The following is a 22,306-nucleotide window of genomic DNA, read 5'->3' on the forward strand; positions in this document are numbered from 1 at the left end:
TATCATCATACTTGCATATTAGGAGGTGTTCGAATAGAAGTCTTCGATGATAACTCGAACTGCAATAGGGATTCGGACTGTGTGATTCCCACCGTCCGTCCATGTTAAGCTTCCAAAAGTGAAGTCTCCTTGAACTGCTCCAAGGGCCTTGAATGTTAACACAAACGTTTGTGTATTCTTAGAAGCATTGAACTCCAAGATGGAAGGCTCCACAAGCATATCAACGCCCGGAGGAGACTGCACTACTGCTAGATAGACAGAATTCGTATCGCCTACATTGGTGACAGTCCTATTTATTGTCACGGAAGTTTTGAGATCGGAAATGGAGACCGACGGCAGATTCAAATGGTACAAATGACTATCCACTAGCTCACAACTTGATACATCATTAGTGCAGTTGAAGAACTTGAAGTAATCATTTGGATCAACATCGTAAACTAGTCCAGGATCGAGAGCTTTGTTGGGATCAACATGACCGCCACCGTAGTCAAAGGGATCAGCAAGTTTTCGAGGAATTCCATCAGCTTCAATCGGAAAGCCATATGCATTGGTAGTGTAAGCTTCAAATAACAATGCAAACAGATATATGTTTATCAGTGTCAACAGAACACATGAAGGGTTTGACGAATGAAGTACAATTAAGTTTGATCATAAATTTACTTTACCAGTTGTTACAAGAGCAGACTTAATGGCAGCAGGTGACCATTTTGGATGCATGTTTTTGAGAAGAGCAACAATTCCAGAAACATGCGGACAAGACATAGAAGTTCCAGATTCGAAAGCGTAGCTGTCGAACATAGCGGCTAAGATATTCACTCCTGGGGCTGTGATATCCGGCTGCAGAAATGATAAAGTTTAGGTGCATGGATGTGGCTGACTCCAAATAGTTGAGATTGAAACAACTTAACGATAATCATAATAATTGCAAATCATTTATGACCGCATTCGAGTTTCCAAAACAATGGTCATGATCGTAGAATTATTCATCATGAACTCAAGAGCATACCTTTATCAGATCCGGGTATCGTATACTTGGCCATCTTGAGGAGAAAGCTGCAACCCTAGGTGATATCACTCTACTACCAACAATATTGTATGCCGGCCTCACCTTGGCAACCGGAGATGTATCACTGTCAAATCCTAACTTACTGTTAGAAATGCATATAGAAACTTAGTAATTATTGACGGCGAAACTTGGAATGACCTCACTGTTAGTTGTGCTTATGATTGCAGAATAGTACACATACCTCGCGGTGTACGTCTTTATTTGCCAAAGAACATCATTGTCTACGAAGATGCAGAAGAAGTTGGGAAAATCTAGAAAAAGGCCCAGTGGGGATCGAGCAAATATAACCCCCTTTGCATTTGCTTGTCGTAAGTTATTCACTACCCGGGCAAAGTTTCGATTTGCAACAGTAGCACTAGAAGCAACAGCTCCAGGAGAACTTATTGAATCAGCACATACCACTATTTTCCCTTCCATATTCGTGGAATTTAGACTTTGATCTGTAAAGCAACTGCATCATTTTACATCCATATTCATGTCAGTGTATCTAAAATCATATTGTACAACGGGTCAACTAAAATTAATAGAAAAATATAACAACGAAAACTAATTTAATCAGAAGGCACTAGTGTTAGAATATTAATATATATTATACCCGGTCTATGTGACCCAGTATTATATTACCCGGTCTATGTGATCGGGTCTAAGAAATATTGCCTATATATATGGCTATAACCTGTGTATTATTTCAATTAATACAGTTAATAAAGTTATTTTTCCGACATGGTATCAGAGCCAGGTTAACCTAAATCGTTCCTTCCCTTCTCCTCCTTGGTGCCGCCGCCACCATCCCTTTTTTTCCCTGCGAACAGAGGCCGACGCCACATGAACAGAGCCGCCATCCTCTGTTCTTCCCTGCCCTCGTGACCAGCATATTGATTTGCTTGAAAATTTCGATTTTCGAGCCTCTAGGATTTCTTCTTCTGAAGCATCACGTGTTACACCAAGGCGTGGATAAGGATCCCATACTTTCATTCGAGGAAATCTCGGAATGCCTTGCAAAGCATAGCCGCCTCCATTGTCTCCGCCGAGAGCTGCATCCATCGAACACCTAGCGACTCCCGGAGCATTCACGCGAGTGCCCATCCGCACCGACCGTGATTCCTCGGCCGACGACGACGCGAGGACAGGAAGCGATATCATTAGGGCTTGTGACGCTGCTTCCGCTGGATCAAGGTCACCTTCCCTCCGCTTCACGGTGTCCGCCGCAAGCCGCGCACATCATGATTTAGGGCTTTGTGGTTCTTCCTCATCTTGGCTGTGCACCGCTGTCACTGGTTGCAAATAGAGAAGGTCAGCTGGTTTCACCTCCTCCCTGCGTGCTCTTCTTCTCCGGTTCAGTGCCTTGGACACCGTGTAGAAGAATAGAGGTTGCGTGTTCTCTTCTTCTTCTACCGCCGGGTTTTGAAGCTGCTGGTGGTTAATATTCAATCATCTATCGATTGGTCCTTTGTGTGGGGTTTTATATTTCCAACAATTGTCGGTATTCTTGTTGCTAAAGTCGTGCTCTGCTGTTGGCGGAGGCTTAAAGAAGGACGAAGATCTCTCAATATGGAACATGTTAATGCTTGCAAGGATATTCGATCGGACAAATCTGCTAGATGTCGTCGTTGTCCGAATGCTGATCATGCTTACACTCATTGTCCCAACATTGAGTGTCGTTATTGCCACAAAAAGGGTCATGTCCGTCAGAACTGCCCAAAACTGAGTCGCAGATCTTCTACAGCTGGCTCTTCCTCCTCCATAGCCGCCGTCACAAAGGTTTTGCAGCCGCCTCAGCCCACTACTCCTACCCTTATGGATATCCATAAACTGCTCACTCAGGTTTTATCTACCAATTCTTCATTAGCCACCACATCAGGTAACCGACAATGGTTCTTAGATTCTGCTTGTTGCAACCATATGACCTCTAACATTAATCTGCTACATTCTATAAAATCTCTTGCCACCTCGCCTCCCATTCACACTGCAAATGGTGCCCCCATGCAAATCACACATACTGGTCATGCCACTTCACCATCTCTCCAAGATGTCTACTACATTCCCCATTTAACATTAAACCTTGTTTCTATTGGTCAGTTGGTAGAGCAGGGACTTACTGTTATTTTCACGTCTTCTGGTGTACAGGTTCAGGATTCGCAGACGGGCCAGATTCTTGGGACGGGGCGCAAGAAGGGTCGCCTGTTTGAGCTTTGTTCCCTTCAACCCTTTCCTTCTATCTCTGCTGTCGTTTCTCCTTCTTCCATCTATCAGTGGCATCTCAGACTTGGGCATGCTTCATCACATAACCTCCGATCTCTTGCTGCTAAAGGTTTTTTTGGTTCTATTAAATTTGAATCTTTTGATTGTGTGCATTGCAAACTTGGCAAACAACCAGCACTCTCTTTCTCAAATAATCATTCTATTGCTGATAAACCTTTTTCTCTAGTTCACTCAGATATTTGGGGGCCCTCTCCCATTGGAACGTTCAAAGGTTATCGATATTTTGTAATCTTTGTTGATGATTATTCTCGATTCACTTGGATTTATTTTTTGAAAAATCGTTCTGAACTTGCCTCAACTTACTCCACTTTTGCAAAAATGATTCAAACACAATTCTCATGTCCTATTAAAACACTTCGCACTGACAATGCTTTGGAATATAATGATTCTACCTTTCTCAATTTTCTTTCTGCCCAGGGCACTGTTGTTCAACGTTCATGTCCTTACACTTCACAACAAAATGGTAGGGCTGAACGTAAACATAGGCACATTCTAGATACTGTTCGTGCCATGCTCCTTTCTGCTTCGTGTCCTGATCGGTTTTGGGGAGAAGCTGCCCTTACTGCTGTCTATACAATCAACCGGATGCCTTCTTCTGTACTTCAGGATGCCATTCCTTACGAGAAACTCTTTGGTCAGCCACCAGATTACTCCATTCTTCGTCCATTTGGCTGTGTCAGTTTCGTCCACCTTCCCCCACATGAACGAAACAAATTGGAGCCTCAGAATCGTCTGTGTTGTTTGTTGGGATATGGGGTAGAACATAAAGGCTATCGTTGTTGGGATCCTGTGTCAAATCGAGTTCGTATTTCTCGTCATGTCACCTTTTGGGAACATAAGATGTTCTCTTCTGAGTCCAAGTTTAGCATTCCTTTTCATACTGATTCTCCTTTCTTTGTTTTGGATCCATCTCCTTCTTCTGCAGATCCCGAGCTCACACAGATTGATGTTGACACTGCCGATGCTTCCCCGTCAACAACTGATTCCCCTTTCTTTGTTTTGGATCCATCTCCTTCTTCTGCAGGTCCCGAGCTCACACAGATTCCTGTTGACACTGTCGATGCTTCCCCGTCACCTCAAGCTGACTCATCTGCGTCTCCTGAACAAGCATCTCAAGTCCCTGCTGCCACTGGTCGACGTTCAACCCGTGTAAGTCGTCCTCCTTCTCATCTCCTTGATTACCATTGTTTCTCTGCCATTCTATCTAACCATGAGCCTAGGACTTTTCGTGAGGCAAACTGTGATCCAATGTGGCGTGAGGCTATGTCTGAGGAACTGCAGGCTCTTGAGAAGACTGGGACTTGGGATATCGTTGATCTACCACCTGGCAAGAAACCTATTAACTGCAAATGGGTGTACAAGATCAAAACAAATTCTGATGGATCTGTTGAGCGCTACAAAGCTCGTCTTGTGGCCAGAGGTTTCTTACAGGAGTACGGCATTGACTATGAAGAGACATTTGCTCCTGTTGCCCGTTTGACTTCTCTACGTTGTCTTTTGGCTATTGCTGCTGCTCGTCGATGGTCTCTTCACCAGTTGGATGTGAAGAATGCCTTTCTTCATGGAGATCTTTCTGAGGAGGTTTATATGAGTCCGCCGCCAGGTTCAGACATTTCGGGGAAGGTATGTAAGTTACGTCGTGCTCTTTATGGTCTGAAGCAGGCACCACGAGCTTGGTTCGCCAAGTTCAGCTCAGCACTTATTCAGTATGGGTTTACCGCCTCTCCCTATGACTCTGCTTTATTCATTCGTCGCTCCTCATCCGGGATTATTATTCTATTGCTATATGTTGATGATATGGTAATCACTGGAGACGATGCCTCTGGAATATCTGATTTGCAGACCTATCTTCATCAGCATTTTGATATGAAGAGTCTTGGTAAGCTGCGTTACTTTCTAGGTCTTGAGATTTCCGACACGGCAGATGGTATCTATTTATCCCAGGCAAAATATGCTTCTGACCTCATCTCCCGTGCTGGCCTGACTGACAACAAGACTGCATCAACTCCACTTGAGGCAAACTGTCGTCTCACTCCTCTCGATGGCGCCCCTCTTGAGGACCCCACACTCTATCGCCAGTTAGTGGGCTCCCTGATATATCTGACAGTCACTCGTCCTGACATAGCTCATGCAGTTCACATCGTTAGTCAGTTCATGACTAGTCCCTGTACAGCTCATCATTCTGCTGTATTACGTATTCTTCGCTATGTTAAGGGCACTCTTCTACATGGTCTTCACTTCTCTGCTGATTCATCATTGGTGCTCACTGGTTACTCTGATGCTGATTGGGCAGGCGATCCCACTGACCGACGCTCCATCACTGGTTATTGTTTCTTCTTGGGTGATTCCCTTGTTTCCTGGCGAAGCAAGAAACAGACTGTCGTTTCTCGTTCCAGCGCTGAGTCAGAGTATCGTGCACTTGCTGATTCTACTTCCGAGCTTCTTTGGATTCGACGACTTCTCTCTGATCTTGGCATTCCTCAACCGCCAGCCACCGATCTTCATTGTGATAGTCAGAGTGCCATTCAAATTTCTCGAAATGATGTATTTCATGAGCGCACTAAGCACATCGAGATCGATTGCCATTTTGTACGGCAGCATGTTAGTGTTGGCACTGTGCAATTGCAGTCCGTGTCTACCGAACATCAGATTGCGGATATCTTCACCAAGTCTCTCTTGCCGGGTCGCTTCTATGTGTTATTGAGCAAACTCAAGTTGATCTCTACTTTACCACCTTGAGTTTGAGGGGGGGTGTTAGAATATTAATATATATTATACCCGGTCTATGTGACCCAGTATTATATTACCCGGTCTATGTGATCGGGTCTAAGAAATATTGCCTATATATATGGCTATAACCTGTGTATTATTTCAATTAATACAGTTAATAAAGTTATTTTTCCGACATTCGGTCCATAACCATAGTCATCAAAACTCCTAGATTCAGGCCAAATGCCTATATATTATATACACATAAATCAAATAGTGAGATCAAATAATCACAAGATTAATGATAATAATATAACAAGTTCATGTAATTTACCTGAGTCAACAACTCCAATTATGATATCTTCTCCAAAGTTGGCTTTTTGAAGCAGTCCCAAGTGTTGGTTATGTTCAGTATTAATGTCTAAACCAACTCCAAGGTAGTCCCAACTTCGTGTGGTGAGCAATGACACACTTTCACTTGGCTTTATACTTATCACTTCTGGCAATTCTATACAAAATATCGACTTGTTTTAGTTTCATAAATTATTTTTAATATACAATCATGTTATAAAAAGTTTATACTAGAACTTAATCACAAACAACTAAAAATTGGAGTTTCATCTAATAGAATTTTTAGCATAATTAATAGTGAAAATTGTGAAAATTGTTACCAAATTGCTTCTGAATTTATAATCCTACGTACATTCATCACTAATTGCATTTAAATATGAAATATATTGCTTCTATTGAAAGACACGAAGATCCTGCACGAGAGATTAGTTATCGCTTTCTAGATGGAATGATCTTGCATGTACCCCAACAGATCCAATTGATCATATATTAATAGCAATCTTTTAGTAGCTCAATAATAACACATAGATGTTAGAACAGCCTCAAAAGAATAAGAATTCATCATCTATTCAATATTAGCCTTTATTAGGTTACCTCTGATTCGATCAGCATGGTACTCAGTAAGCATGGCTGCAAACCCTGAGAAGCCATGTTTGTAGCTATAAACAATCGAACTCAGAGCTCCTTCCTTGCTGAAAATTTAAGTCAATTAATTAACTTACATTAACTAAAAAATTGAGCATGAAGAATTAAAAATAAATAAAATATATTACATGTACCTGCCAAGAATGGATGATAACATGTCATGGTGGGATGCAGTCACATGATTTGGATCATTATGTTTCCTCTCTCCAAGATACACAATATAAAGCTTAAAAAAATAAAAATAAAAGTTTATATTTACGAGTTTATGGGCTAACAAGGAGCATTAAAATGTGATTAAAATACTTAAATGGTTACCTTGGTTGAAGGTTGGCCTTGGATATGTTGAATGGAGCTGAGAGCGAGGAGGAAACAGAGAAAGGAAGGAAGAAGAGGTTTTGAATACATTTTGATTTAATTGGTTAAATTGGAGAAGTGGCTGTGATATATATAATACTCCATCTATAATTAATTAAGATTAGTCTTAATTAATTATGAAGTGAAGAAAAGTTCAATGTAAATTATTAGCTAAAACAGTGACTAATTCAAATCACTTAATCAAACTTGATATAGTAGGCTGACTAGTTCAATTAGGTAAATTGATAGAACAATATGATGTTAGATAAATAAATTATTTTACTTTTGTGGACAAATTGAAGGATATGGAACTGTTAAAAGAAGCTAAGGATACTGTTGTTAGGTTTGCATTAATCATCCTACCCTATTTAACCTGATTTCTTATGGCACTTGCTGTTAGCAAAACTTAGTACATCATTAGTTTGATGTCAATGGACTAATTAATCTTATGATAGAAGTTAAAGAACTCTCTATAAGAATTGACCTCTAACCACTCCAAGAAGAATAGTTGCGTATGATCATTTCTATTAATCTTGATTCAATGAAGAAAAACAAATATTTTTCAACACGTTTTCTTTAGAGAGACCTTATTACATTTTTGCTTGCTTTGATTATGTCAATGGGCTAATTCTATGATAGAAGTTATATAACTCTCTCTCTCTAAGAATTGATTTTCAACCACTCCTAGTAGAAAAGTAGTGCCCGATCAATTCCTAGCGTAGTTAATTTGGATACGATAATTAAGAATAAAGAAAAAGACAATTGTTTTCCACAAATTTTCTTGAATAGACATGCAGACCTTGGCATCCGTTGGAGACGTAAGGATTGGCTTGGTATCCCTTTAAACAGTTGCAAATTAAGATAGCCAGGGACATTAGAGGAGTCGACGCTGGCACTGTTATTGCATGATGCATGATGGCCCATCACTGTTAATTTGCATAAAGCCACTCGTCCTCCAACAAGGTGACGTAGTTGCATCTGCTACCGGTTATCAAACTCGACACTATAGTATTTGAGATTCTCGGATATGGAAGTCTGGCAGAAACCGATGCCGGAGCAGGAGTCGTCGTTGATGATGCTCGAGGAGAAAAGGAGGAAAAGACGAGACCATATAATAATCAACCTCATTGAGCTCTAAATCATACATTTTTTTGTCTAGTCAGTGAAGCCATAATTGATTTGACTGTGGTGTCATTCTCAATTTTTTTTCTTTTTTTCTATGTCAAAACAATATTACATGTTCAAAGAAAACAATATATGAGAGAAAGATTTTATTCATGTAAAAAACATGTACATAGAAATGATTACTGAATCTCTTATAACTCTACATAACTGGTGCACTGTGGAATACAAAACATGGTCATCTAAAATTTAGGAGGTGCTGGAAAAGAAATCTTCAATGATAACTCGAACTGCAGTACGGATTAGACCGTGTGATTCCCACCGTCCTGTTAATCTTCTACTTGATTCACACTAATAGTTCTTTCAAGATTTGCTATATATGAACAAAAGTTAGTATATTATTGCTTTGATTATGTCAACGGACTAATCTTATAATAGAAATTATATAACTCTGTAAGAATTGGCTTCTAACCACTCCAAGTAAAATATTTGTATGATCAATTCCAAGCATGATCAATTTGAACCCAACGAAGGAAAAAATAATTACTTTTTCTACAAATTTCTTGAATAGATTAGATTAGCATTGCATATCAAGTCTTTAACCTTTTGAATTCCATTAGTAATTCACCCGTTCCTTCCTTCAATTCTCGAGTAGAAATCTACGTACTACGTACACTAACAAAGACTCATTTTTATAGCTCCAACTCAACCGCTGGTTGATTCTGAAAATTAAACAATCTACCTTGATATGCAAGGAGGTGTGAATTCTAAGTAAATTTTTAAAGCAAGATGCAAACAAAAAAATATAGCGTTTTGAAAACAATCTATATATTTTAATCTGCAGATAGACTGTAAATTCTGAAAACATTAATGTACGTAATGTTTTGAACTTGTAAGTTTTATATGATTTAAGTAATGTAAAAAACATACAGAAGTCCAGATTATTGAATACAAAAACGCAAAAGTTATACGTAGTAAAAGAATCAAATTGCCTACTTATGTATTCCTAATTAATGATATGGTGTTACATAAAACTAACGGTGGGAATAAAACACATGTGAAAAAGCCTTGTGAATTAAGGCAGAATACATTATTACAGTTGTATTGTGTCTCCATTATTATGTTTATGATGAGAAAATAAAGTACATGATGGGCCGGCCAAAAAACCATCCTGAAAATTAAAATAGATGGTGTGCAAAACCAAAAACAAACCATCCAAGCATTTAGAGATTTAGGATTATACAAAGAAATAGATGGAAGATCAGATGCATCAATGGGCAAGAAGCTAGCACATTAAAAAAACAAAAATTTCTTAGTCGGGAGATGTCATGACCGGATAATAATATCAAAATTCACCAGTCTATCAAATGTAGAGCATGGTTTAAAGTAGAGCTGTATAAGTATACACCATCTCGAACAGACTGTGCCAAAAATGATATAGAGCTAATATCTAGAGTGGAAAGTAGCCATTTGTGCAGTTTCTTTCCCTACTAAACTCCAGCCCCAACAGATGAGTTAACCAGAGGAAAAGTTAATATGATTCATACAAATTAACACCTGCACATAAAATGGATTGAATCTTTATCTAAAGAGTGTAACAATTGTGAGTAGAAAGTAAGTTAATGCAAGAAAAGAAAATTTAGTTGAAACCAGACCTCCCTCAACTTTCCAGTAGTGTCTTCCAGAAAGTCTGAATCAGGATGAACAACTACAGTTCCTTGAAAATAATAGTAATCCTCCATCAGCATAAGCTTTTCTGGAAGCATTACATCTTTTACATCAGTGGCAAAACGTAATTTTTACTCACTTCAATCCAACCACAGAACCACCTGTTAATTTCTCCACTAACTGATATGATCCAGCATCAATTTAGTGGTTCCCTTGCTCTTATAGTTGGCTGATGACTTGTCTTGTGGAGGTGCAACTGCTCCAGCTGATGAGTCATTTTCTGCTGCTTGTCATTTTCTTGAATAGTTGTAGATATAGTTCAACAAGATTACATCATTGACTCATGAGTCATGAATGATCTTGTTGAATACTTTCATATCCACAGGTTCCATTAGTTTATGTCAGAAATGATATTTAACAGAGCAACTAAACTATGTCAGGATTTGATAGGTAGAACCTGGAAATAGAGAGAAACAATCTAACATGTAGCTTAGGTTTCTATATGAGAACCTTCAAAGCACAACTAGCTAATCTTAAAGGATCTAGGATTGATGTCTTTATGTTGTCCTAGGACCATAAATCATTTCCAGGTCATCTTCTTGCATAGCACTAGCAAAGGTGAGGCATGACCTGCCACCCGATTTTGATGGCTTGTGAAAACTTTTCGTGTATTGTTGGAGCTCAGGTACAGGGCAGGGGACAAGAGTTGGAAAGTTGCATTTGTATTATGTATCATAAGCTTATGCTGAAATCATGTAAAACATGCAAAATTAGCTAAGCTTTAATGACGCATTTGTATAATGAATCATAACCTTATGGGGTCGTATCACTTCGATATGAAATCATGTAACACATGTAAAATTAGCTAAGCTTTCGCTACACATGATTTTTATGATGTGAAAAGTGACTAAAGATTTTATATAACGTATGTTGCACATTCTCCACTCAAACCAAAAAGTGGAATATTCATCTCTCCACTATGTGTTTTGTGGACAATTGAACTCGATCTTTGCACATAAATAGAAACAATTTAGCATGTTTCTTGAGTTTCTGAAAAAGAACCTTCAAGCACAAACAGTCTTAAAGGTTTTAGGATATTCTTAGTGTGTGTATTACACTTCCAGTGGTGCTGATATCTCTTGGATATGCATATCATTTTTTTTTAGAAATAGATTTGTTGGACGCTTGGATCCACTCTAATGTTAAGTAAAAAGATATAGAACGAGTTAAACTACTATCATATTGTATCATATAATTAATGTGACAAGATCATGTAAATAAGTACAGAACTACTTTGTAAAAATAGTTTTGATAATGTGAAACTAGTTGAGCTTTGAACAAACAAAAACACAACCTCCACTCAAACAAGAAAGTGGAAAGAAATTGATTCCTCCACTACGCATTTCGTGGACAATTCAGCCATCAAGATAAATGAAATCAAGGCTTCCCCCACTATTCTGCCAACAGAGTTAACTATGACCCCAATAACAATTTTAGTGCTAGTTCACCAAATGAATTGTACGTTTATAGAACATTAGATATTGATATAGGTTAAAAAGGGTTATGGATTCTTGATGTGTTATTTTCTCCACCTCACCTAATTAGGGATTAAAGGAGGTTTAACTATAGGCCAGGAAATTGCTCTGCCCAGTAAAGCATGAACGCTTTAAACTGTTTCACAGTTATATTGGCACTTTTTTCTTGTCAAGATTACATTATCTATGCTTGTTTCACTTCTAGTATCCATTAACCAACTTAACTTTTCTTATCGTCACCCATGATCTTGTGAAGTACAATCCAACAAATTTTAAGTTCATCTACAATTTTGGTATTAAATAATCCAAATATATCATCATATCATAGACATGACTAATTGCAGAGTAGCACTTCAGTTTCTTAAGAATTTATTCTCCATTTCCTTGGGAATAATGGTTTCAGTTCGTTTACTTTTAGATGGTATTTTGTTATTAAAGGATACAAACATCGAAGGGTTGTTTTATTTGATGCAGTGTAAATACAATAAGTGATGCTAACTTAGCTATGCAAGTTCAATGGCTGAACTAAGTGAAACAATTCAGTTAGCAGTAAAACATTATGAAGTAAATAAGTTGACGTCTTCAGTTTCTTGATACAGCAATCAAAGGGCATATGCTCGATTTGTTAGCTAACCTCCATTGAACTTCTACTGTTGTATCATACATATAAATCATTTAATTTCTTCAGAAATGCACTGTCCTCTCCTTTTTCAGACAATGCCGGAGTGAATCAATTGAAATGTTTTTATCTTGTGAAGCAAAAATAAAAAGGTTAATTTCAGTTTTTCTCCTCTCGGAATTTGCTCATTGTATTGAATTCTGATTCTTGTTCTTGAATCATTTGATGAGGTATGAAATTCTAAAGCCATCCATATCTCAGCTCTTGGGAAGAAGTTTACATCTTTGCATATTAAGATGCAGAAAGGAAAAAAATTGAGGGTGCTTTCTTATGCACAGCCACAGAGTACTACTAAAAAAAATGTCTCCTTTGATCTCCGGCGTGAACTAGAATGTGGAGGAAGGGCTTGCGAGTTGGCCGGAGTTGCATCGGCCGAAGCTTTCGGCGGCTTGCTTTAGCCGGAGCTCCTGCGCCTGGTTTAGGTACAGCTTCTTGATGTTGGCGCCCTGCTGACTGAGGAGGCGAGCAAGGCTCCGCTTGGCGTCCTCACGGAAAGGTCGGCCGACCGCTGTGAAGCCGTCGACGAGGTGGAGGTAGGCCTCCAGGTCGTGGCAGCATGCCGGGTCGGCGTCTGGTCTCAGGTACGGCGAGCTCCGGCTGTCCACCACCAGTTCCCGCCCCACGTGGGCGTACCCTTCGTCGCGAGTCCGCAGCGGCGCCGCCGGCACGCGCGGCACCAGGTCGTGGGCGTTCACCACCCGCAGCACCTTCACCCCTCGCTTCTCCACCCGCTCAGCAAACGCCCGGTTCCCCACTCGCGGCCCCCCAAAGGTGAACACTGCCGTCGCGGCTTGCTCTGGCGGTACTAGCGCCGCCACCTCGTCCGCTACTAGCACCGCCAGCGCCGCCCCCAGGCTGTGCCCCAGCACCGTTATGCTTAGCTCCTCCCCTGAGTACTCCTTCCTTAATTTCTTAACCTCCTCCACCACCGCTGCCGATAGGCTCGGCGTGTCTCCCAATCCCGGCGTCTTGTACAGGCTCCGGAACCCGCATTCCACCTTCGGCACCGACGTCGGGAGTCCCTGTTCATCCGTTTCCGCCTCTTCCTCGTCGAGGGGGACGAGCTCGGTGCGGAAGTTCTCCGCCCACTCGAGGCAGGTGGAGGTGCCGCGGAGGGCTATGACTATGTCGCGGCGGCCCATCCGGCGGATCTCACGCTCGTTCTCGCAGACGGCGACGTAGCCGATCCAGCTGGTGGGGTGCGCGGCCATGACCCATGGCGCCACCGTATCGACCCACGGCGGAAGCTCGATGGAGGCGGTGGCGAAGAGATTGCGCGTGACACGGTAGGACCGGTCGGGGAGGAGGACATGGCGGGGGCGCCCCGGCGGCGCGCTGGTGGAGTGGAAAGCGTGGTAGGTAGCCTGCACGAACTCACCATGGCGGACGAGCTCGCGGCGGAGGTCGTCGTTGAGGGGGTCTAGGAGGCCCTCCCAGTCCCCGGCGCCGTGGAAGCGGCGCCAGCCGCCGGCGATGCTGCCTCGCGGGGAGGCACGGTTGGAGTTGGAAAGCAGACGGCGGAGGCGTGTGAGACTCCGAGGGGACATCTCCTCGGCTCCGGCGGGTTTGTTGGAGAACCTACCGGAAGGGAAGATGGCAGAGGTGAGATTGAGAGCCTGAAGTAGGCGGCTGGACCGTGACGACGAAGGGGCGTTATGTTCGCCGTCGTGGTCAATCTTTACCAGCCCTGGTACCGGCGGATCAGGAAACTCCTGCTTCTGCTTCTCGAGGAGGCGCTCCAAGTTAGCGAGGTGCGCGGCGGTGGATAGCGTGGTGGTGGGCGGGGCAGCGGTTTCCACGTTGCTGATATGGACGGCTGTGGCGGAGGTGGGGTGGCGGCAGGCAGAGAGGGGGTTGAGAGGAGAGTTGGGGAGGGCGTTGCGTGCCTGCGGCAGATGGCGAGGAGGAGCCGCCGCCATGGCTAGGCCGATCGACATGAGAAGAGAAGAGAAGAGGAGAAGCGATGGAGTTGGTAAGAGATCTACGAGTTAGAATGCTAGATGCCAAGGATCGTGTGGGGATATAAATAGGCGAAAATTGAAGTGGTCAACAACATGGAGGAGGATCAAAATAAAAATCCGAAGGTCAAAATTAATTTTAGTTGGACATAAGTCATCAAATTTTCGATTGACAGCTCGCAGTCCAGGAATCCGCGTTGCGTTCGAGATTGAAATAAGACTCATTTCCTCCTCGCCTCTTTCAAAGTAATTAATATTTTATTATAAATCAATTAAGAGATGTTTATTAGCTGGAAAATATAAATTAATTTATTATTTGGGTGTAAATATTGACGATCCATTCCTTATCTACTCTTCCTCTTCATCCACTTGTCCTTTGAACTTTTTTGAACATAGATTTCTAAATGAATTTTTTACTATCCCTAATATATCACATCAATATCACACCAATATCATATTAAAATTATAAAAATTTACTAGTTACTCCGCTGTTAAAAAATATCTCAATAATTTTTTTTAATCTTACGCTATCAAATCATCCATCTTTATTTAGATAAAATATTCATTAATTATTTTTTAAAAAATAAAAAGTAAGATAAAAAAATCATTAATTAACATCAAGTGGCCATGCATGTTCTTAATTTTGAGAGAAATAATAATTTTTTGAATTTCGTCAGAATCTAAACGAGCTTTCTTGTGATTTTAATGTCACAAAAGTATAAAAATATATTATTCTTTTCACTATAAAAAACAAATCTCTCATGAGCTCTACACTATTAAATCACATATCTTTATTTAATATCTCTATGGCTCCACCCACATTCTCAATTTTGAAAGAAAATAATAACTTTTAAATTTCACTACTTCTCTTAAAATAAAAACCTCAAACCTCATGCTCACAATGGTTTGAGCTTTTTTGTTCAACTTTTTAATTTCCAAAAATCTTACATTAGAGTTGTCCTTAAAGCATCTCCTTAGAGCTCTAAATGAGTTTTTTTGTTGTCCCTAATATGCCGCATCAAAAGCATAAAAACTTACTACTCTCTCCACAATCAAAAAACCTCCCTACAAATCTCAAACTTCATTGTTAATTAATTATTAGCCCCGTCCACATTGTTAATTTTGAGAGAAAAGAGCAGTTTTGACATTTCATTACTAATTGATGGTGCCTTTTTGGCACGCTCGGGCCCCTCAGCTCCAGAAAGCTAGATCATCTCTCAAATGATTAAGATGAGATAGTCTGAGTGGCAACATAGGTTAGGGCTTGATTGGCTTTACGAGTGCGGTCATTCTAATTCTCAAGTCAATCACCAATAAAATAGGTTTAAGATAGATAAAAGAAGAAGAAGAAAAGAATTTTTTTTTAGAGAAGAGTTGCTTCTACTTGCAAGAAGAAAATCATACCTCTCTTTTATCTTTATTGATGCTTATATTGAAATCAAAAGGGCATCTCCATGTCAAACATCGCGCGTTTCTATCTCTTCTTTATCAAAACTGACGAAGAGACCCACCTTGATCGTTGGCATAGGCCTTCTATTCATCTATTGCCACGTATTCTTCGGAAGGCACTTAGGGGACCAAATCTGGCATCCACTACTAACCTTTCCATTCACCAAATGTCAATAGTTTCTAAAGGGGAATTAGGGAATCAGTTCTGACATCCACCACTTGCTCTTCCATTCAAAAGACGTCGCGTATCTATCCTTCGGGTTACCTGATCATTGAGTCTAGAGACTCAGTTGAAGCTAATATCTGAGCGTTACAGCAGGTTGCTTGATTGAAGTTAATAATTGTGCATCGAGGTGAGATATTCAGTAGAAGTCAATATTTGAACATCAAGGCTAGGTGATCGATAGAAGTTAATCTCTGTGTGCCGAAGTCAGGTGCTCGGTAGAAGTTAATATATGTGCACTGAGGTTGGGTGCTCGGTAGAAGTTAATCTCTGTGCATCAAGACTGGGGGCTCGGTAGAAATTAATCTTTGTGCATCGAGACTGGATGGTTGGTAGATAATCTGAATGTCATCACATGTCTTCCATTCAAGTTGAATTGAGGAGTGTAATTGAATGAAGTTTGATTAAGTGTAAAATTTACTAGCTCTCCTATCATTTGAAATTGATACTCCTACTCAGTCTGTAATTCGTCCGTTTCGCATCATCTGTGCATCAAGGTTGGGTGCTTGGTAGATAATTTGGATACCATCACATGTTCTCCTTCAAGTTGGATTGAGGAGTGTAATCGAATGAAGTCCGATCAGGTACAAAATTTACTAGCTCTAGCTCTTATCTTTACATCTCTTCGATCATTTGAAACTGATATTCCTACTTGGCCTGAAATTCTTCCACTTCTTATCATCTGTTCACCGAGATTAGGTGCTCAGTAGATGATCCAGATATCATTACTACTCTTAAACTAAAAACCTTAAACCTCATGCCCACAATGGTTCAAGCTTTTGTTTAGCTTTTTGGTTTTACAAACCTATCCAAAAACCTTATATTAGGGCATCTTCAATGGTTACTTGGTTAGAGTTCTAAATGAGCTTTTTTTTAAATCTCCAATATGTCACATCAAAAGCATAAAAAAATCTACTGCTCTCTCCGCAATAAAAAAAATTCCCTGCAAATCTCAAATCTCATTGTTAATTAATTACTGACTCCACCCACATTATTAGGGCATCTCCAATTGTTAGAGCTCTAAATGAACTTTTTGCAGTCCTCAATATGCCATATCAATATCACATCAAAAGTATAAAAACCCTGCCACTCTCTCCACAATCAAAAAAAATTCCCTAAAGCATCTCTATAAACCTCAAACTTCATTATTAATTAATTACCGCCCACACCTATATTATTAATTTTGAGAGAAAATAACTGTTTTGAAATTTCATTACTGCTCTTAGCTAGACTAAAAAAACCTTCAACCTCATCTTACAATAGTTCAAACTTTTTTGTTCAATTTTTTGGTTTCATATATTTCTTCGAAAATCTTACGTTGGAGATGCTCTTAAACTAAACCTTAGATCTCATGCCTATAATGATTCGAACTTTTTTATTTGACAAACTTTTTAAAAAATCTTGCATTATTTGATGCCCTTACAACTGTTCAATACGAGAGATGGAAAGGGGAGATGAAACATGCAAAATAGGCACAGTGGAGAAGAAGTAATATATATATTAACGGCGACAGTCATAATGATATGTCTACTAAAAAGAACAAAGCGACAATAAAAGAGATAACACTGGATATGTCCACATAGAGGCATTCAGGCTTTGACTAATTAAATATTTTTTATTGATAGTCTTTTTGCTTTTTGTCGCCTAATATTGAAATATATATATTTTTTTAAATATTTTACACTAACATGTGTTAATCTCATCACCTTCATGTTCAATAACTAACACCCCACATTAATCACCTTCGATTATATTAATTAACATCTTTACAAGTTGAAATATAATAATTCAATCACTACTTTATCTTTTCTATGTGGGAGGAGAAGGATAATACTATTCATGCTTCTTAATAAATTTGTTGTGAATAGGACATGAATAGTTAATTTTAAAATATAGAAAAAAAAATTTATTTTGCTTATTCAGCCATTTTAATTGGAGTGGAATGATCTAAATTGATAAATCAACGCTGCTACTGCTGACGCATTCTAAAATAAAAAAGGTTTGTTTGAACTTGTTCAATTGCCTGCTTGTTGGACAATTAAAGCCTCTTTATTGTCAATAAATAAGAGTTGATTTCCAAAATACGAAAATATGTAATAATGGATAGAGTTAATAATATTATGTACTCTAGAAGCTAAGGCCAATTCATATTATTGTTGCTAGTTAATAATTTTGAAACATTAAAATCGTTGACCAAATTAAATAATGTCCTGAGAAAATAAACCAATTTAATTACAATAATCACCATTGCTTCAATAATCATGATACCTAACTTGTAAACAAAGTATGTTCGCTTGCAACTTTAGGTTGCTCATGACTTGCTCCAACCTTCGACTTTTAAAAGTTTCACCTTTGGGAATTAATTAGAAGTTCACAATAAGCAAAATAGTTGGTGAAAAATAGCACTTGTCGTAACAAAAGAGAGTGATTTAAGAATAATTTGGCCAAAAAAATATTTACTTTTCTCTTCTTTTTTTTTTTTCAAATTAGAAGGTCCTTTCCTGCTAGATATTTGGGAAATATACAATTGATATATCTCTAAGCAATTTTATATAAAATAAGCCCATCTTTTTTACGTCTGCCCCGTTTTTTCAGAAACCCAAAGCCCATTAATCATAACTGCCCTACAATAAATTCAATTCCAATTAGATTCGTTCCCTCGCAAATTCCATTTTCCCGCCCCAGAATTATCCCCTCTTCAGAACCCTACCGGAGTCCGGAGATTGGCGTCGGAAGAGGAGGAGGTGGAGGGTCACACGATGTGCTCCAGCGTAGGAGACGAAGGCGCTACTTCATCGTCGAAGCCGATCTGCGCCATCTGTTACGAAGACCTGAAACCCCTCGCCGAACACCTCCAGTGCATCCCCGTCTGCGGCCACGTCCTGCACGAACTCTGGTAACATCTCTTCTGGAAAACCCAATTCCACTTCTTTGGATTCGTGATCTCATGGATTGGGAATCAGCTTGCAGCAATGGCTCGAGTACTGCCCCGCCGGCCAGAAGCCGGCCTGCCCCATCTGCAAGCAGTCCTGTTCGCGCAATCGCCCTACTCGCCTCTACTTCCAATCCACCACTGATGCCGCTGCCTCCACCCAGACTACGGCTACACCCTCCGAGAACCAACAGGAGCCCAGCGCTGAGGCCCTAAGTGCGGAGATCGGGAGGTTGGAGCTGAAACTTTCCTCCCTCACTAAAAGCTTTGCGACCCAGCAGGACAATCTCAAGAAATTGGACCACGAGGTGCTTAGTAATCGAACTTAGCTTTCTTCTGCTAGATATATATTTGATCCAACGAGGTAAAATTTGTTCTTTTCTTTTGTTTACCAAGGTCTCTGTCTGGAAGAAATTAGCCAAACAGGAAGAATCCAAAAGGGAAGAAATCAAGCTAGAAAGAGATCGCATGCAGCAGTTTCTTTGTGTAAAGACAGAGGTAAAAATGATTGTTCCTTTGGTAGCTTTGATAATCTGTCTTCAAGGTTGGAATTTTGTGGCTTCCTGTTACAGGAGTTGAATAGGAAGTCATCAGAGTGTGCAAAACTAGAGGAGAGGAGTTTAGGGTTGGCTAAGGAGCTTGCTACGCTTAAACTGTAAGAGAAGCTTATTCTTTTGCGGCTTCTCAATTTGGATAATGATCTCGTTGTGATTTTTCTGATAGTTTAGTGCAATGGATGTCAATTTGGAAGAAGGAGAGATTTTGAAGTTTGCATCACTTGGAAATGGGCGTAACCTTGAGAGTACGATAGATGTCCTGCGGAGGTCTCTTGCAGTGCGTAACAGGTATGTGTTATCAATTTCAAATCATATACAAGATTTGTAGATAAATGCCACATATTATTGGCGTTGATGCTGTTCTAGCATCATTTATTGATATCAACGCTAAAAACAAATGATGGATCATGCTCAAATGGTAGGTGCTTGAAGCTACAACCTCAAACCACCCTCTTTACATCAAAATCAGTGGCTTAAAATGCAGGATCAGATTATTGGAAAGTCATACAGTGAAATATTTGCCTGTTATAGGAATAATACATTAACTTTCTATACGCCATGGCCCTATTTTCTTGGTGCAAAATGTGCAACTCTAGGCTTGCTGAATTGTGTGCTCGCATACGGTGAAATATTTGTCTGTTATAGGAATAATACATTAACTTTCTTTACACCATGGCCCTAATTTTTTGGTGCAAAATGTGCAACTCTCGGCTTGCTGAACTGTGCTCATGTTCAGCAGCACACAATGCGATAGAAAGCCATACAGTGAAATCTTTATCTATTATAGGAATAATACATTAACTTTCTATACACCCTGGCCCTATTTTCTTGGTGCAAAATATGCAACTCTAGGCTTTGTGAACTGTGTCGTTTTAAGCAGCACACAATGAAATAGGTTAGTTTCGTTGGCCAGATTTGAAATATCAGTTCTCATTATTTTTAGAAACATGCATGCTAAACAAGGTGTATTGACATTCTACAAAAGGCTTAATGTTAACCTAATGTGATTACTTTGCCATTTTAAAATTGCAGGTTTCCTGTGTGGCATGTAGGTCAAAGCCTCAACTTATCAAGTAGAATACTCTGTCCTTATACATGGACAAGAAATTAGCAATATGGGCCTTTTGCATCTTCTTCTTTAATGTGTTGCATATTAGCGAGTCATGATAATAATCATTTTTATGAATACTGACTTAACTAAGTTGTTAGACAATTCTGAATCACATTACTTTTCATGTAACGCTGATTGCGTCCTCAACATATGGCTGCCATTTATATTTTGTTGTGATGGAATGGCTTAAGCATCTGTTGATTTCCACTGTAACCTTGTGGTTGCTTGTAGGTGTTATAAAGAGCTGATGGCCCAGTGCAATCTTTTGGGTAGAACTGAGAACCGTTCACGCCTAGATCTCGAAAAGGCTAATGATAAAATAAAGAAGCTGAAGGTGAGTCTTTTATGCGGTTGTGTAGTTTTGTCCTATATTCTTTATCTTGTCATTCTGTGTAATTTTATTGTTTTTCAAACTTGTATCAGGCTAGGATAATTGAACTAGGGAAGGCACTTGAAATAAAAGAAAATGACACTCTCAGGGTTCTAAAAAATTCCAAGAAGGTTAAGACTGAAGTGAATCAACACTGTGTAGATTCCTCAGCAGGAAATAAAACAATAAAAATTGGTCATTCAATAGCAGTTTCTAAGAAGGTAGTTTTCCCTACTGATAGTTATCTAAACAGAAGCTTCAAAGATTGTGAGGTCCATGATGGTTTGGATTCACCCGATTACAATGGTAATAATTCGGTAATTAATCATAATGATGCAAGTTTGCCAGATAAGCATGCTCTTAAATACTGTCAGTCACAATCAAAGAACGGCACAGATATACAGAAAAGACCTGCATGTTTGCAAAATGCATCCTATTATCCCAGTAATGAAGGTTATTCCAACTACAAGGAAGGTAACATTTGCATTGGATCTTCAAGTCGAGGCATTTCTTTGAAGAGCATAACAGGGAGCACAGATGAGCCTTTCAAAAGAAGTCCAGTTATGGTAGACCTGGAGAAAGAAGTATTACTTGTCAGTGATATTGCAAAGCAAACATCACAGGAAGACAATGGAATGGAAATTCAAGCTCATGGTAGTTTTGTGTGTCCTGGTGAGTTCTAATTTTGTTTTTCTTACTAGTTGCACTTCTCTGCTAAGCTTTCTGTATCACATTGCATTGTGACTGTGTTAGGAAAACCTTTTATTTAGCGAAGTACCAAGAAAAACTAAAAAAGTGAAGCCAGAGTCAAAATAGAATATGATAGTTATCAATTTCAGTTTGAAACAAGACTTGTTTTCTGATTTCTACATTTTGTTAAACTTGTTCCATAATTTCTTTCCTTGTGGCTTTCAAGGTATAGGTGATCAATGTTTTCTTGGAGCTGCTGGAGGAAATGCCATGAATAGAAATGTGGTAGGGAAATGGTGCAAGCAGGATCATAAAATGGCATCCTCCTCTGGTATTAGTGGTGATCTGATTGCTGTCGGAGCTGATGGGAGAGGAGGGAGGATCAAGATTTTAAGAACTCATAATGATTTCATGGTATCAAAAGAACTTGTTCATTTGATTTTCAATCTAACAAATTGAGATCTTTGTTTATGTTCCGTGCAGGGTAGCAAGCTTAATATTTCTTCAAAGAAACCAAAACACGAACCAAACCGAACAAATCAGCCTCAAATTGAGCATTTCTTTGGGAAGTCAAAAGTTTAGTCACTGAAGCTAAACCAATGCAAATAGATGCTTAATCAATAGA

The 22,306-nt window shown here is 39.6% G+C and overlaps 3 protein-coding genes across 3 annotated transcripts; 1 reads left to right on the top strand and 2 right to left on the bottom strand.

Moving 5' to 3' along the window:
* Positions 1-18: 18 nt before the first annotated feature.
* LOC141847099 (subtilisin-like protease SBT3.9) lies at positions 19-7,438 on the bottom strand. Its single transcript, XM_074735080.1, has 10 exons — positions 7,349-7,438; positions 7,168-7,259; positions 6,983-7,080; positions 6,372-6,545; positions 6,211-6,284; positions 1,812-2,257; positions 1,248-1,517; positions 1,007-1,130; positions 666-837; positions 19-560 (listed from the first exon to the last, which is right to left on the bottom strand). The coding sequence occupies exons 1-10, from the start codon at positions 7,436-7,438 to the stop codon at positions 19-21; spliced, it is 2,082 nt and encodes a 693-aa protein (XP_074591181.1).
* A 5,081-nt stretch (positions 7,439-12,519) lies between these two features.
* Positions 12,520-14,370, bottom strand: LOC141847610 (phospholipase A1-Ibeta2, chloroplastic-like). The gene has a single exon (XM_074735665.1). It carries the CDS (start codon positions 14,326-14,328, stop codon positions 12,718-12,720), a length of 1,611 nt encoding a protein of 536 aa, XP_074591766.1. The 5' UTR covers positions 14,329-14,370; the 3' UTR covers positions 12,520-12,717.
* A 4,371-nt stretch (positions 14,371-18,741) lies between these two features.
* Positions 18,742-22,263, top strand: LOC141846902 (uncharacterized). Its single transcript, XM_074734930.1, has 9 exons — positions 18,742-18,917; positions 18,985-19,261; positions 19,350-19,451; positions 19,526-19,608; positions 19,682-19,798; positions 20,853-20,955; positions 21,045-21,663; positions 21,908-22,095; positions 22,165-22,263. Exons 1-9 carry the CDS (start codon positions 18,781-18,783, stop codon positions 22,261-22,263), a joined length of 1,725 nt encoding a protein of 574 aa, XP_074591031.1. The 5' UTR covers positions 18,742-18,780.
* The last annotated feature ends 43 nt before the right edge of the window (positions 22,264-22,306 follow it).

Source organism: Curcuma longa, chromosome 16, assembly GCF_044706935.1.
Source record: "Curcuma longa cultivar G26 ecotype Majalengka, Jawa Barat chromosome 16, ITB_CL_G26_1.1, whole genome shotgun sequence".
Classification (NCBI taxonomy): Eukaryota; Viridiplantae; Streptophyta; class Magnoliopsida; order Zingiberales; family Zingiberaceae; genus Curcuma; species Curcuma longa.